Raw genomic sequence first — 17,019 nt, 5'->3', positions numbered from 1 at the left:
CAGACTGTAGATGACTCCACATATCCATCATCTATCATGTACCAAAAGCAGAACGGGAAACTGGGTTCCAAAACCCGAACAAACCCGAGAGATACCATGAGAGATGGTAGGGGGGTTGGGTGTGTGTGTTTGTGCGGGGGGAGGGCGAGGTTTCCAGATGTAGCGGAGTTCATCAGAGGTCCAGGAGTCAGATGGCTCAGCGGTTAGGGAATCGGGTTAGTAATCAGAAGGTTGCTGGATTGATTCCCGGCCGTGCCAAATGGCGTTGTGTCCTTGGGCAAGGCACTTCACCCTACTTGCCTCGGGGGGAATGTCCCTGTACTTACTGTAAGTCGCTCTGGATAAGAGTGTCTGCTAAATGACTAAATGTGGTCCTGGTGGTCCAGTGTTCCTCGTGGCTCCACAGACACACAGTGTCTACTGTGAGGCTGTGTCACGATGATATGACCAACATCTTATTGTTTGGTGTCTGGTAGTTGTATAATAGGACGCACTCAAGGGTGAAGTCAAATTGTGGTGCCTCTTCTCAAAGCAGGTCTAAAGACCTCAAGTTTGGGCCTGCTCTCACCTGGCGTTCTGGTGCTCGTATTTTCGGGTCCGTTCAAACGAACACATCTGCTCTTTGTCATGTTTTTTAAATGATATGTACTGTACGTACACAACGGTGTGTGGTTGGGGTCGCTTCAAAATATACTATCCAAAGGAAACGTAGCATTTGAAACCAATTCAGTTCACACAACTTGATTTCAGTTGTCGAATTTGCCGTGAACATTTTCGATTTCGAAAATGACGTGGAAGTGCAGGGGTATCACTCAATCAGCCGTCCTCCCTAACAATACTAGTGACCCGATGCCATGATGCTGGCATCCATTCCAACCAGACTCAGCATAACCCCCCGCCCCATCAGAGTGAGACGTTCTAGAAGTTCCCTCGGCCCCATGCTCTGGATCTGCCTCTGTAGTCTCAGCCTACCTCCGTTGGCGATGCTCCTCTACGGCATTGGTTCTCAATCCTGGTCCTCGGGACCCCCTGCCCTGCATGTTTTAGACGTTTCCCTCCTCAAACACACCTGATTCAAATTAATGGGTCGTTATCAGGCCCATTTATTTGAATCAGGTGTGTTGGAGCAGGGAAACATCTAAAACATGCAGGACAGGGGGTCCCGAGGACCAGGATTGAGAACCACTGCTCTACAGGACCACGCCTGTCCATCTTAGCTTGGAGGGAGTTGCGACATGGGCAGTGCGCTAGGCTAGGCTAGGCTAAGCTAACCTTCAAGCTATAAATCAGCAATCCCCCACACACACACACAGACACACACACACAGAGATACACAGACACAAACACACACACACAGAGATACACACACACACACACAGATACCCCCACATACACACACACACACACCAGACACAGGCCTCCCTGGCTGCCTGTTAGCCAGGCTGAGTAATGAGCAGAGCTGGGCTGGTTAAAGCAGCGGGGGCGAGCGTAGCTCCACGTGGCATCCCCCGGAGCGTGCAGCCCATGTTGTCACAGGCGTCTGCAAGTCATCCACAGGCTGTGCCGGGCCGTCCCCTAGGGGGCGCAGTGCCGGGCCCCTCTGAGAGAGAGAGACAGAGAGAGAGACAGAGAGAGAGACAGAGAGAGAGACAGACAGACAGAGAGAGAGACAGAGAGAGAGAGAGAGAGAGAGAGTGAGCAGCGAGGAATGTGTTGATGGAAAACGCAGCTGGGAGGCTGATTGTTCCAACCTCATCAGTCATGCTGAGGCCCACCAGCAGCAATCGCAAACACACATCCTCTCGGCGCGCACGCGCCCCCGGATGGCACACACACACGCTCGCACAGGAACGCGTAATGAAGCTATAATGTGTAGGAGGGGTAAGAAGCATACACACACTCCACACGCGCGCACGCGCAGACACTCGGCGTGGACGTCGAAACCAAACACACCTGTCCCTCTCGTACGCAACCAAATGTACGACTCGTCGACACAAAAATACAGCTGCGCTTCGGCTGAAACGCCGTCTCTCTCCCCCCCCTCCCCCAACCCCCCCCACCCCCCCGTCTTCATGTAATGCAATTCCTGAGATCTCTTGATATGCAGCTCATGAGGCTAACCCCACCGAGTCTCCACGAGCGACGCACCCCTCCCTGTCCCTCGCCTCCTCTCCTCCTCCTTCCTCTCATCCATCCTCTCCTCCTCCTTCCTCTCCTTCTTCCTCTACTCCTCCTTCCTCTCCTTCTTCCTCTACTCCTCCTTCCTCTCCTCCTTCCTCTCCTCCTTCCTCTCCTTTTTCCTCTCCTCCTCCTTCCTCTTCTCCTTCCTCTCCTCCTTCCTCTCCTCCTTCTTCCTCTCCTCCTTCCTGTCTTCCTTCCTCTCCTCCTTCCTCTCCTCCTTCCTCTCCTTCTCCTTCCTCTCCTCCTGTTTCCGCGCTCGCCTTCTCCTCATTTCCATTGTAAAAAACAACGAACCATGAAATAAATACATGAACCCGCATCACCCACCCTGAAAGCACAAGCGACCGATTAACTGAGCTCAAAAGGCACCAAAAAAATAAAACTTTGAGGGGGAATGTTGTCTGGGGCCCTGGGTGAACGCGACGATCCTGTAAGCCAGTCGATGGCATCGATTGGTGAGGGTGAACGAGAGGCGTGGAGCCGGCCCTCACTTCCTGTCTGCCAAGCTGCCTGTGCTCGCAAGTGTGTGTGTGACACTCTTCCACACGCCGCAACCCTTCCACGTTCACACATTTCTCACACACACACTCACACGACTCCATAGACATACAACAGATATGAACACCTACACGCACCACAAACAGTTTAACGTGCGCGCGCACACACACACACACAATATTCCCCCAAAACGGACCGCCCCCCCCCCCTCGTCAGTGACTCAGCTTTAGAGTGCTTGTCAGTGTGTGTGTGTGTGTGTGTGTGTGGGCATGTGTGAGAGAAAGAGAGAGAGTGTGAGACCGTGCGTGTTTGTGAGAGAGATAATTACATTCACAGAGGCCCTGCATGGTCATTTGAATGCCTGGCCCGTGGCCCCCCCGACCCCTAGCTCTGTGATCACACTCGGCTCTGTGTTGGAGGTATGTTGCGCTGCGCTCCATAAAGGGGCCTGTGGGCCAACATGAGGAACACATATATTTACCATTCCGCCGGCCCGCAACGCTGAGGAGAGACGGCCTTTGTAGTTGGGCTGCCCCAGCTGTCCCCCGACGTACACCCCACCCCCCCTACCCTCCGACCCCACCCCCTGCCCCCCTCCCCTCCCTCCACCCCAGCGCCTCCTGTGGCCGGTGGTCCGGCCCCACAAGCGTTCACTACTTCATTAGGTCTGGGTGGGGTGCGGGGTGAAGGTGAATGGAAGAGGGGGTGGGGGGGGGGGGGGGGGGGGGAGTGCCAAGGGATTTGTTTTAACTCCCTCTTCCCCCTGGTCTTAATTTCTACAGCAGAAGTCAGCAAGCAGGTCTGGGGTTCGGAGGTTAGGGGAGGGGGGGGGGACGTGCGTTGAAACCTTGCTGTAATCGTATACGCGTAGCCATCCCCGGGTGTGCTAGAGGGGGCTGCTTCAGTCTGGGACTGGGGGGGGCGGGGGGGGCGGTCGCTCTTGGCCTCCTGGCTCCTGTCTGCGTTCAGCCACCCCTCCCCTGGCCCGCTCGTCCTCGTCCGAGCGGAGCGCCGGCCCCCCTGCCACATCGCGGCCCCGCCCCGCACGCCCCGATTTCACGCCGGGCCCCCAGAGCGTGGGCGGTGCGCGTGTAGCAGAAGGTGGAGACCGCTGGGGCGGGGGCGGGGGCAAGGCCGGGGGCCGTCGGTCAGAGCGCGCGTACGCACACGCACACACAAGCGCGGACGTACGCGCGCGCGCGGAGGTGCTGTGGAGGCGTCGTGAAGCGCCGCGCGAGCTCCCCCCCCGGCTGAAGGAGAGGAACAGGAGGAGGAGAAGGAAGAGCAGGAGGAGGAGAGAGAGAAAGACGAGGAGGAGGACGAGAAGGAGCAGAAGAGGGAGAAGGGAGGAGGGGAGGAAGGGAGAGGGAGACCAAGCGAACCTGGCTCGGGAATAGTCCTGGATGTCTGCGTGGCCGCTGGAGAGGCGGGGGAGGCAGAGGGTGGCCGCAGCAGGCTGGGGAGGGAGCCTCCCCCCCGGGCCCCCCGGCCCTCCCGCTGCCGGTGGGGCTCCGGGGCCGGCCGGGGCGTCCTCCTGCTCCTCCCCACCCTGACGCTACTCCTCCTGGGTCTGGGGGCCTGCCTGGTCTTGCTGCGCTGGGCGCTAGCCCAGAGCACCGCACGCAACCCCGCCCCCGGACGGCTGGACCTGAGGGGGACGGACGAGGAGGAGCAGCGCCCCCGGACCGAGGCCCCGCGGGGCGGGCTGGAACCAGGCTCGCCCCCGGAGGGGGGGCTTCCTCGAGCGGATCCCCGTCCGTGGCAGAAGCCCCGCCGGCGACGTCCCTTGCGATTCTGACCGGCGCCACCCTGCGAGCTACCCGTGGCGCCCCCCAGGTGCTTGTCGATAGCCTCCTTGGCACCAGCAACCCAACCCTTCTGTGTGAGTGCTGCTTGTTTACATGACTGGCTGTTGTGCAACGGCTCGCGGCGTGACTCTTTGATATCTTTCTCTTTTTTTCTTCTCCTTCTTTCTTCGGCGTAGAACTGTGGCAAGACCGGGCATATCAGCTATGTGGTCACATGTGAAGCGGTAGGAGGCCAAAGTATACAAGGGGAATGGGATGAGGAAAGGAGGGAAGACCGAATGGGTTCACAACAGGCTCCATTTTGTTCTTGTTTCTTTTTCTCTCGGTCTGTCGGCCTGTCTGTCGCCCTCGTTCTCTCTCTCTCTCTCTCTCTCTGTCTCTCTCTCTCTCGCCCCCTCACTCCATTGCCCTCTCCTCTGGAGGTCCTTGGACCACGGTCCGTTTTCTCTTCAAGTAGGCTTTTAGCGTCTCGTCATTAGTAACTATTTTTTAGTTGTTGACGTGTCTTCGGGATCCTGGTTAGAGATAAGGCTTCACTTTGGCTCTCTGCCTTAACAGTGATTGAATTCCCCTCAGGCAGTTTACCGGAGCCTTAGCAGTCTTATGCCCCATTTAAACTCTGCAAGTGTGAAATGGATGAAGACTTGCAGGAGAGATGTTGGCGTTGCTCACGTGTTCCGTGCGTGGGAAGGGACCGCAGCCTTGTTCCTTCCTTCTGGAGTGCGTCGTATTGTCCTAAGAGGTGGGCTGAGATTTGTTTTACGCTGATGTTCAGCTCGGCTGACGGTTGGAGCGATTGTGTGGATCTGTGCCGCGAGGGTGAACGTGTGTGTGTGTGCGTGCGTGTGTGTGTGCGTACTGGAACAGAGAATTTCTGCGTCTCCCACTCCCGTTTCAAGCGGTGAAGACGAGGTCGATGAAGATTTTAAGGACTGATGGACCATCTCCGTTCTCAACAAAGCCCATTGGAACCTCACACCATCCCCCCCCCCCCCCCCCCCCCCACCCCCACCCCCCACACACACAACCGCACACCCCCCAGACAAAGTAGCGGCTAGCCACAAAGCCGTCTAGGAGTCAGCCATGTTTATCATTGCAATTTTAGCCTCGCTAACCTCTCAAGTGCCTTGCTGTGTGCGAAAACAAACGCTAAGAAACCGCCATAGACGACTTTGCTTTTGTAAACGTTGCAAACTTGTTTTTATCCCACATGTCCACATGTCTTCTTTTCATACGTTTGCAATTGGCCACACACAACATACACACACACAACACACACACACACAACACACACACACACAACACACACACACACAACACACACACACACAACACACACACAACACACGCACGCACCGTGTCAGAATTTCCCTGAAGTAGCGGAATGTTACACATAATGGAAACCACACCAATGCAGCAAGAATGCATGCAGGATAAATTGACCCCTAGCAAAGTGATAAGAGAGAGCAGTCAAAGCTGAAACAGGAGACTTTGCCGAAATTCCCACCCAGGAGCAGGGTGGGGGGAGGAGAAGAGAAGAGAGAAGGAAGGTACATTATGCTGGCATATAGACTCGCGGGTAATATGTTAGGGATATCACAGCTAACGGCATCTCTTCATCTGTTCGTCTTGTACTTTCAGACCTCATTCCCATGACCCAGACCTGGTTAACCCCTGTGAAGATCGACACCCAGTATGAGTTATGGCGACTTATAACCCGATTTTGCCCTGCCAGGGTCGAGACATAGATTTCAACTCATGTCTAACTTTGAAACATAGCACGGCTTAACTGTTTTGTGTCATGTAAGATCTTCACAGGCATGAGAAATGGGGTGCGATTACAAACGCAAACTTGTCCAAGGTCCTTTGGGCAGGTTAAGTTCAACCCTTGTCCGTGTTATAAACTGCATTTGTGGTTCTTCCATCACTTTTGTCATTTTGCAGCCATGTTTGAGAGAGCCATCTTCCAGATTCTGTTCAGGTAATGTCTAGGTAAATGTTTTGTACACAGGTCCCTGTTGACGTTTCATGTGGTTGGTGTGGGCAGTACGCGGTTGCTCAATGTGGTGCGTAAGCAGGTTAGGACTGCGTGATGCGGTGTGCGTCGTTCGTCCACGATTAGTTCAGGCGACGTGCGGTTTGTCTCCGATGAGTCGAGGTGGCGCGCCGTCAGTCTCAGATTGGTTTGGGTGGTGTGCGGTCAGCCTTTGATTTGTTTAGGCTGGAGTGCGTGCTCTGCTCGCCTCGTTCTGAGCATGTGCACAGGTCCGTCCCCCCCCCCCCCCCCAAGACGGAGAAAAGAGGAAGAAAAAAAAAAAGAAAAACAGCGCAACAGGGACCGTGCCTTTCATTTTTACGACTTTCCTAGAACCCTTTGGAGAGCGCAGGAAGACAGACATGTTTATGAAGCTTTCCAGATGGCCCCTCCTGCACCTCTAGTCTTTCAGTTCTCAGGCCCATGAAGGATTAATCAAACCGAGCAGAGAGGCCTGTTTGGGCCAAGAGCTGGCCATGGCCGAGGGGGGGGCCTGGGAGGGGGGGCCTGGGAGGGGAGCCGTGGCTAGCCCCGGGGCTAGCAGAGCGGGAAAGCGGAAACCTGGGCTTTGAAAGAGTGGGTAAAGGCACGGAGGGACAGCCTGGGGGAATGGGAAGCAGGTCAGCCAGCAGCTGGCAGGCCTAACTCAGTGTAGCAGGGGGAAGGGGGCGGGGTGGGCGTGGGGGGGGGTCATCCTGAGTGGCAGCCGAGTGCCGTCCGTGAGTCTGTATGTCTGTCTTTCCTTTCCGCCTGCCTGCCTGCCTGCCTGCCCGCCTGCCCATCACTTTGTTAGTCTGCCTGCCGGCCTCAGTGATCAGACTGAGGCATCGCGTAGAGCAGCAGCCATTTTTAGCCTCCTCCGTTCCTGTTCGGGGGGGGGGATAAATATAGATTAAAGCACCGTCACCCTCTCTACCCCAACGGGAGGAGGACAGCGAGAGGAGGAGCGGGGGGAGCGGGCAAAGAGAAGGGACAGATCTTACCGTCCCAAACTCCCTAATGAGACGCGCTTTCTTCCCGTCCGTTGTCTTGTCTCGAGTTTTGCGCGGGGTGGGGTTGAGGGGGGGGGGGGATGAAACGCGGTCCACTATCTCGCTCCCCTTGATCGTCCGCCGTCGAAGGAGAGGCTCGCGCTCGTTTTTTCGTTTTTTTCGTCGAGACGCTTGAAAGCCGACAGCTGTGCTCCCCGCGCGGCTGTCTGTCACCTCAAAAATCCTCCACTCAGGTAGTCAGCTTACCGCCCCCCCCCCCCCGGTGAGAGGGAGGCTCTATCCCACCGTGCCCCCCCTCCCTCTCCCCCCTCCCAGAACCATATGCTGGCTCAGCAGCTATGCACTCAGCGGCGGAGGGGGAGGCGGGGGGGGGGGGGGGGGGCGGGGAGCTGGGAGTGGGGGGGGGGGAAACTCGTCCGAAAGCGAGAGAAGGAGATGGGAGCTCTGCGGAGAGGTGGGGGGGGGGGGTGGACGAGGTGGGGGGGAGGAGGTGGGGGGAGGGAGGAGGAGGTGGGGGAAGGGAGGAGGAGGTGGGGGAGGGAGGGAGGAGGAGGGGGGGGGAGGGAGGAGAAGGTGGGGGGAGGGAGGAGGAGGTGGGCCTGTCCTATCTCCGACCCCCCCCCCCCCTCCCACAAAGAACAAAAAAAAGAAAAACATCCTGTTTCTCTGGCTTCCTGTCTGTCTGTCTGTCTTTCTGTCTGTCTGCACAACCTGCCTCTACCTGCCTCTACCTGCCTGCCTGCCTCTGTGTCTACTCTACACCCACATCCATGCAGGGAGCCTCATTCGACAGTCAGATTGAGGGTGTACCTCCGAGTCATCTCCTCCTCCTCCTCGCACCAGGCTAGGTTAGCCCAATGGGTTTCTCTTCGGGGTAAACAATTTGTAGAGTCTGCGTAAACTCTCTCCCTCTCTCTCTCTCCCCCTCTGTCTCTCTCTCCCTACCCGCCGGGGGCCGGGCGTGCCGCGCCTCCGGGCGGACGCACGCAGACAGCACTTGCGTGTATACACACACCCCGCATGCCCACGCTCTCTCTCTCTCTCCCTTTCTCCCTTTCTCTCTCCCTCCCTCCCTCCCTCCCTCCCTCCCTCCCTCCCTCCCTCCCTCCCTCCCTCCCTCCCTCCCTCCCTCCCTCCCTCTCCCTCTCTCTCTCTCTCTCTCTCTCTCTCTCTCTCTCTCTCTCTCTCTCTCTCTCTCTCTCTCTCTCTCTCTCTCTCTCTCTCTATCTCTCTCTCTCGAACGCACGCGAGCCTGGCTGGCTGGTGGCCAACAGGGCACCTCTCCACAACATGAGTTGTGCAAGCTGCAAGAACACTATTATTAGCGGGAGCACGGGCCGCTTTTGTCCTGGAGCGGGACTGCCCCTGTCCGATTTCCCCGGGGGGTAGGGGGGGGGGGGGGGATTACAGGTACACCGTGTCCCGCACGAAATGTCCCTGACGAGGCCATGGCTGGAGGAGGCTGCCACGACAGCCGGACCACCGAGCGAAGGGGAGAGGTGTCATTAAAATGCCAAACTTGAGCGCTCGTACTCACGACATACATCTGTACATCTCGAGACGTATTGTTCTCCTGTCGTCCGTTTTGGGGGTGAATTCCTTCAGCTGGTGTTTCACGGCTGAGTGGGTGCATGGATTCCAGACTCCCATCTTTCTTTGTTTTCCCTCCTTCTCGCCTCTGCCTGCTCTGGAAGGGCATAAGCACTGTATCTCTGAATGCCAATAGCGTCGCTTTGGAGAATGTGCGTGTGTGCGCGTGCGTGCCAGTGAGTTGGGCGTGTGCGTGCGTGAGTTGGCCGTGTGCGGGGGGGGTGCGTTTGAGTGAGCGAGTGTGCATGGTGAGCGCGTGCGCGCGTGTTCATCCATCCGTGGGTGTGGGAGGGGGTGCGTGGGTGTGCGAGGGTGTGCGAGGGTATGCACCCCCGGCATGGCCATGTTCCAGAGCTGGGCTACAGCGCGGGGCCCCAGCTAAGGCGCGACGCATCTCACTTTTCTCTCATGTCATCTTCATTCGTGTTGCTCTTAGGGCCACGGGGGCTGCCAATACTGTATGTTTACCCGGTGTACACAGACACGAGCAAAGGCAGGCAGGTTGAAATGCCCATTGGGGAAAACATGAAGCGGGCGAATGTGGAAACATCTGGAATCCTCCCAAAACCGTCACACCCTGCAGAGGTGTTGAATGAGGTACGACCACAGATGACCGAGCCACGTTCCAGCGATTGAAAAGGATAGAAACTTCCTTCTCCCTTGTCCTCCTCCCTTCCCCTCCTCCCTTCCCCTCCTCCCTTCCCCTCCTCCCTTCCCCTCCTCCCTTCCACACTCCCTCCCTTCACCCAACCCCTCCCGCCCCAGCTCTCTCCTCCCATCCCGTCTCCTCTCCCTTGTCTTGTCATCCATTCGGCCCCCAATGCTTCTTTCCCCCGCCGCTCTCCCTCCCTCGCTCCTCTCCTCCCCCTCTCCTCTCCTTCCTTTTGCCTCTCTCCTCTCTCCTCCCTCTCCTCTCTCCTCCCTCTCCTCTCTCCTCTCTCCTCTCTCCTCTCTCCTCTCTCCTCCCTCTCCTCTCTCCTCTCTCCTCTCTCCTCTCTCCTCTCTCCTCTCTCCTCCCTCTCCTCTCTCCTCTCTCCTCTCTCTTCTCTCCTCTCTCCTCTCTCCTCCCTCTCCTCTCTCCTCTCTCCTCTCTCCTCCCTCTCCTCTCTCCTCTCTCCTCTCTCCTCTCTCCTCTCTCCTCTCTCCTCTCTCCTCCCTCTCCTCTCTCCTCTCTCCTCTCTCCTCCCTCTCCTCTCTCCTCTCTCCTCTCTCCTCTCTCCTCCCTCTCCTCTCTCCTCTCTCCTCTCTCCTCTCTCCTCCCTCTCCTCTCTCCTCTCTCCTCTCTCCTCTCTCCTCTCTCCTCCCTCTCCTCTCTCCTCTCTCCTCTCTCCTCCCTCTCCTCTCTCCTCTCTCCTCTCTCCTCCCTCTCCTCTCTCCTCTCTCCTCTCTCCTCTCTCCTCTCTCCTCCCTCTCCTCTCTCCTCTCTCCTCTCTCCTCTCTCCTCTCTCCTCTGTCCTCTCTCCTCCCTCTCCTCTCTCCTCTCTCCTCTCTCCTCTCTCCCTCTCCCCTCTCCTCTCTCCTCTCTCCTCTCTCCTCTCTCCTCTCTCCTCTCTCCTCTCTCCCCTCTCCCCTCTCCCCTCTCCCCTCTCTCCCCTCTCCTCTCTCCTCTCTCCTCTCTCCTCTCTCCTCTCTCCTCTCTCCCCTCTCCCCTCTCCTCTCTCCTCTCTCCCTCTCCCCTCTCCCCTCTCCTCTCTCCTCTCTCCTCTCTCCCCTCTCCCCTCTCCTCTCTCCTCTCTCCTCTCTCCCCTCTCCCCTCTCCCCTCTCCTCTCTCCTCTCTCCTCTCTCCCCTCTCCCCTCTCCCTCTCCCCTCTCCTCTCTCCTCTCTCCTCTCTCCCCTCTCCCCTCTCCCCTCTCCCCTCTCCCCTCTCCCCTCTCCCCTCTCCCCTCTCCTCTCTCCTCTCTCCCCTCTCCCCTCTCCCCTCTCCTCTCTCCTCTCTCCTCTCTCCTCTCTCCCTCTCCCCTCTCCTCTCTCCTCTCTCCTCTCTCCTCTCTCCCCTCTCCCCTCTCCTCTCTCCTCTCTCCCCTCTCCCCTCTCCTCTCTCCTCTCTCCTCTCTCCTCTCTCCTCTCTCCCCTCTCCCCTCTCCTCTCTCCTCTCTCCTCTCTCCTCTCTCCTCTCTCCTCTCTCCCTCTCCTCTCTCCTCTCTCCTCCCTCTCCTCTCTCCTCTCTCCTCTCTCCTCCCTCTCCTCTCTCCTCTCTCCTCTCTCCTCTCTCCTCTCTCCTCTCTCCTCTCTCCTCTCTCCTCTCTCCTCCCTCTCCTCTGTCCTCTCGTCTCCCTCTCCTCTCTTTTTCCTCTCCTCCTTCTCTCCGCTCCCGCGCTTCCCTCTCTCCTGAGGACTGCCTCTCGCCCCCCCCCCCACCTCTGGCCCTTCCTCTTGCCCCCCCCCCCCCCCCCTGCGTGTGTCTCCCCCCCCCCTTCCCCCAATGCCCTGATGCTGTTCACAGCCCACAGGATTTTTCCGGGTGCTGTGTGACATTTGGGCCAGTTTTCCAAAGACGTGAATCAGGACATAAACAAGGGCCCCCCCCTCGCTCCTCGGCGGGAAAATATTTATCTTTGCGCGCAGGGCTTCTCGAAGACCGTGTCAACAGTGACGAGAGCCACCGCGGGGCGGGCGGACGGAGAGACTGTTTGAAGTGAAAGAGTTGGGACTTTATGGGCGGGGGGGGGTGGGGGGGGGGGGGGGCGGGGATGGGAACGTCTCCAGTCGCCCTGTCTACGTCTTCGATGCAGTGTGCCGGCTTTAGACAGGTCCTTCCCAGGAGCTTTGTCCCTTGAGTGTCACGTCAGTGTCCCAGTTGAAGTGTTCTGGAAACCTGGTTACTGCGTGAAGACCTTGTGGTGATTTTCTGTCTGTTCGTCATGTGTACGGTGTTCCATGTGGCCTACGCTCCAAAACTCCCTAAAACAAGGCCAAAGACACACAACAAGCAGACAAAAAAGCAACAACAACAAAAAAACGCTCCAATAAAAGGCGGCATACAAGATGGCACCAGCGATTACTCTCTCCCATTTCCTTCTCCCCCCCACCCTCCCGAGTATCTGGGTCTGTGTGTGATGTCTTTCTCTGTCTCTCTCTCTCTTCCATAGTAACCCCCATTCTCTCTCTATATCTCTCTCCCACAGTATCTCCCACAGTAACCCCCACTCTCTCTCTATGTCTCTCTCCCACAGTAACCCCCACTCTCTCTCTATGTCTCTCTCTTTCCACAGTAACCCCCACTCTCTGTCTATGTCTCTCTCTTTCCACAGTAACCCCCACTCTCTCTCTATGTCTCTCTCTTTCCACAGTAACCACCACTCTCTCTCTATGTCTCTCTCCCACAGTAACCCCCACTCTCTGTCTATGTCTCTCTCTTTCCACAGTAACCCCCACTCTCTCTCTATGTCTCTCTCCCACAGTAACCCCCACTCTCTCTCTATGTCTCTCTCCCACAGTAACCACCACTCTCTCTCCGGGATCAGGCCACGCTAGGAGGTGCAACGAGACGGAGAGGTCCTACTGCGTGAACGGCGGCGACTGTTACTTCATAAACGGTATCAATCAACTCTCGTGCAAGTGAGTTTCCCTCTTTTTTTTCCTCTTTTTTTAATCTCCATCCGGAACGTTCCCAACCCCCCCCCCCCCCCCCCCGAGCGCTCTCTGACACGCGCGGGGCGGCGTTTTCTGTCCCCGACGCCGGGGGGGGGGGGGGACAGAGGGGGGGGCCTCACCAGACCACCCTTCAGCCCCTCTGCCCCATGATCACGATTGCGACTGCGCTTTAAAAGGGGGTTTCGACCGCGACGAAGGGTGCGTCGCGTCGAGCACGGCGACGGAACCCGCCGGAGCCAGGTCTCGTGTGTTCGACATCTGCCGCGGAACTGTCCACCTGCCTTCGGGAAGCCACTCCAACATGCCTCCAAAGTCATGTATGCCCCCCCTCCCCCCCCCCCCCCACCCCCTCATTTCCATTTGATTCTCTGTTCATTTATCCCCCCAGCAGACCCCCCCCCCCTCCTCTCTCTCACAGGCTTGTGGTGTCCTGCCAATGATCCACGTTCCCCCGCAAGTGTCATGTCTCCGGGAAAGGAGAGCGGGGCGGAGGTAGTCGGCGCGGAGCTCGCCCTGTCCGCCCGCCCTCGTTGACCCCCCACGGTTAGCGTGCGGAAGGGCTTCGCATTAAAAGTCTTCCAAAATGTCATGACTCACCGTTTTGGTTGAGCGTAAATATTTACACCAGTCAGAGGCCTTGAAGAGGTCATTAGAATCACTGCTTACGTCTCAAGGCCTCGGAAAAGGTGGTCCAATATAGAACCGTGCCTTAAATCAAAAGAGTGGAAGACAACTTGTAACGTGGAGGGGGGAATTTTTTTCTTCTTCTACCGGATGGGGCAACAAGGGGATGGTGAGACCGTGTGGGAAGAAGGAAAGGCATACTCGTTGTGGAGTTGGGGCGTATGTGTCATTCACTGACAATCATTACTATTATGCGTACGTGCGGGCGTGCTATTTAACCTAGAGTGAGTGAGGCTTGAGGAAATGACCTCCATTTACTCGTCGCCACATGCAGGGACCGGCACGCGCGCGTATCCATGCGCATCTGTGCTAGCCCCGTGCGACGAAGGAAAACTCGGCCTGCCGCGGCCTCCTTTGCGATCGAACCGAGCGTCGTTTCCGTGGTTTCCCGCGAGGTTGGAAACAGGGAGATGGCGACGCAACCGGCGGCACCGCGAGCCAAGAAGTGTCGGCGCTCGCCCTCGCAAACGCCGAGGACATGACTGCAACAGCCATTCAATAAGCCGTGTACAAATTGGAGGGAGCGAAAACTCAATAGCGGAGCAGCTAATTCACTCACGGCTCACGGCACGGATCCAAAAGAATCGCATAATGCAGTGGCGGCCCGCAGGGAATTGTTGCCCGAAAGCCATCTCATTCAATATAGGCCAGGCTTCAGAGCGTATTACTCACCGGCTGAACTGGTCCACTGGACAGCTGTCCCTATATTTATGCCCCCGGTCCTCGCCTTAGCGACAGAAGGTTCTTTCGAGGGATAGAGAAGGAACAGCTAGCGATTCAGAGAGGGTTATGCTTCCCCATTGAGTGCGGATATCTGTATCGGATGGCCGGTATGGTAAGCGGAGAGTCAGGTGCGCAACGTTAGCCCGTGCACCTCAAACATGTTTCGACTCGATCGAAGCAAAAAAAGCATTCTTAGTTCGGTCCAAAACAACATTCGCTTTTTTTTTTTTTTTTTCGTGCGAAGACGGTGTGTGGCGGATTACGTGCAGGGTACACGTGTGTACGTTTGGAAAAAAAGACCGAAACATTGTCTTTGGCCCGAAACACTGTTTGTGTCAGTGTGCCGTGTCTGCTTAGGAAGGTAGATTGAATCTCGTCAGAGGACTCGCTGACAGCACGTTGCTCGGCGTTGTTCCCTGCTACGGTTCCCTCCGGTTTAACATATCACTCCGTGTGAGTCATTTGGCACGGCATCTCACAACACCCCTCGGGGGCACGGCTGTAAAACTCATAAATCACGGAGAATGACCTCTGTTGGATTGGCGGGCCCGTTTGTGGAGGGAAAACGGCGAGGGAGGGAGGGAGGGAGGGCAAGAGTAGATGCGTTCTGGCACTTCTCAATGAGCTGGAGCCTACATCCTGATGCGATGAAAGAGAGGAAGGGAGGAGAGGAGTTAAGTTTGAAAGAAGAAGAAAAAGAAAGTCTGCTTTGTTTTTGGTCTTCAATAGACAGGTGTCCCCCACAAATACGGCTCGGGTGGTGTCATCAAGATTCAACTTGACAAGGGCTTTACCAACGCGAGGGGCCGCATGACTGAGGATCAACAGTAATCGACCCGATCACTCAATCTTCCGTTCGTATCCCTACGCAGCAGGAAACAAACACTGCCTTGGCAAGCGCTCTCTTGGCGACTGTAAAGGACGCTTTATGCGACCGGACCCGACGAGATAAACAAACGACGCGGAAAGGGAAGAAAGGGAACAATAAACGTGTGTGAATGGGGACGGAACCTTCAGGAAGGTACGAAAGGGTGAACGGAGATGTAACAGCGGAGAAAACCGAGGGACAACTAAGAGGAGTGGGCGACTGAAAGAGCGAGAGAAAGAGGTAGACAAAGAGAGAGAGAGAGAGAGAGAGAGAGAGAGAGAGAGAGAGAGAGAGAGAGAGAGAGAGAGAGAGAGAGAGAGAGAGACAGAGAGAGACAGAGAGAGAGAGAGAGAGAGAGAGAGAGAGAGAGAGAGAGAGAGAGAGAGAGAAAAGAAAGAAAGCAAAAAAGGGAGACCTGAGTGAAAAAAAGGCTGGGGGGGGGGGGGGGGTTGTCGATGGGGATTTGATCCTTCACCTCAGTCGGTCAGCGTCTACCAGCCTTCCTGTGGGACCCCCCCACCCCCCCCCCCCCACCCCCACCCCCCATCTCACCCCTCCCCTTCCCCCTGTGGCACTCTCAATCAGGGGAACTTGGTTTCCCTGCACCCCTGACCTCTGCCTCCTCTCCCTCTGCCTGTCAGGCCAGCGGCCCTGTGGTGGGGAAAGGCGGACCGGGACCACCTAGAAAACGAGCGCGCCCAACAGAGAGTTTGCAGAGGGAGATAGCGAAAAGAGAAAGACTAGATAACGACGGCAAAAGACAACGAGTGGGAAGGAGAGAGAGAGAGAGAGAGAGAGAGAGAGAGAGAGAAGGGGGAAGAGAGAGAGAGAGAGAGAGAAGGGGGAAAGAGAGAGAGAGAGAGAGAGAGTGGAAAGCCTCCTTCCGCGGTCCCTGGGAAGCTATCCCAGCATCGACGCTGCCTCTACCTGCAGAGGAACGCTTGCCAAAATGTCTCCTCAGCCGCCACAGGAATCTAATCTCATCTGCCGTCAGATTCCACAGGGATGATCCGTCGGACGTTACACAACACAACTGCGTCTGCCGTTTTCTCCTGTTGTTCCACATGACCGTGTCCACCGTTCTGTTCCTCCCTCCGCAGATGTCCAGATGGATACTTTGGCCCGCGCTGCTTGCAGAAAGAGCCTCTCCGACTGTACATGCCCAATCCTCACAAAAGTATGTTTTCCCTTTAACCTGCCTCCCCCCCCCCCCCCACAGCTGAGAGCAAGCGACGGTGTGGGTCACTTCCGTCGGCGCCTCGTCCTCCTCTCTATCTCTCTCTCTCTCTCTCTCTCTCTCTCTCTCCCTCCTCGCCCTCCTCTGTCTCTCTTTCTCCCCCCCCCCCCAGGTCAACACAAGCGATGGGGCCGTGCACACACACGCTACGCGCTCGGGTGTCCCTCCGTGGTGGGGAAAAAACAGCTCTCTCGCTTTCGGCTGTCTGTCGTCACGCCATGGTTCTAACCCTTTGTTCCTGTCTCCTTCCCTTCCCTTCCCTCCCCACACCCCCACCCCCCCCCCCCCCCCTCTTCTTCACTCTCTCTCTCCCTCTGCGACCTCCTCTACCTCTGTCTTTGGCTTATCCCCCCCCCCCCACACCAAACCTCTCTCTCTCTCACCCACGCTCCATCCGCCCTTCTTCCCCTCCCTTCCTCTCCCTCTCGCTGCCCTCCCCTGTCCTCCTCCACTCTTCCCTCTCTCCTTGTGTGTGTGTGTGTTGTGGCTCTCTCTCTCCCTCCATCAGGTGTCCAAATGACTTTACTGGTGATCGCTGTCAAACCTACGTTATGGCCAGTTTCTACCGTATGTCCACTCTATTTTCGGCCTGTCTGCCTGCCTGTGTCTGCCTGTCTGTCTGTCTGCCTGTCTGCCTGTGTCTACCTGTCTGTCTGTCTGTCTGTCTGTCTGTCTGTCTGCCTGCCTGTGTCTGTCTGTCTGCCTGTGTCTGTCTGTCTGTCTGTCTGTCTGCCTGCCTGTGTCTGCCTGTTTGTCTGTCTGTCTGCCTGCCTGCCTGTGTGTCTGTCTGTCTGTCTGTCTGTCTGT

At 57.0% G+C, this 17,019-nt stretch overlaps 1 protein-coding gene across 3 annotated transcripts in view; it reads left to right on the top strand.

Annotated features, from left to right (window-relative positions):
- Positions 1 to 17,019, top strand: part of nrg2a (neuregulin 2a) — a 61,906-nt gene that overhangs the window by 33,500 nt on the left and 11,387 nt on the right. For 2 of the 3 annotated variants that reach the window (XM_084683681.1, XM_084683682.1), the window contains exons 4-5: positions 12,544 to 12,664; positions 16,721 to 16,779. In XM_084683681.1, the coding sequence (XP_084539807.1) occupies positions 12,544 to 12,664; positions 16,721 to 16,779 (180 nt within the window). Of the gene's footprint in view, positions 1 to 12,543; positions 12,665 to 16,075; positions 16,153 to 16,720; positions 16,780 to 17,019 lie in introns of all 3 variants that reach the window. The other variant, XM_084683683.1, reaches the window with a different exon arrangement.

This window comes from Hypomesus nipponensis, chromosome 20 (assembly GCF_054491055.1).
Source record: "Hypomesus nipponensis isolate SF chromosome 20, ASM5449105v1, whole genome shotgun sequence".
NCBI classification, from domain to species: Eukaryota; Metazoa; Chordata; class Actinopteri; order Osmeriformes; family Osmeridae; genus Hypomesus; species Hypomesus nipponensis.
The sequence above is the reverse complement of the archived record's forward strand: the minus strand, read 5'-3'. Positions and strand labels throughout refer to the sequence as shown.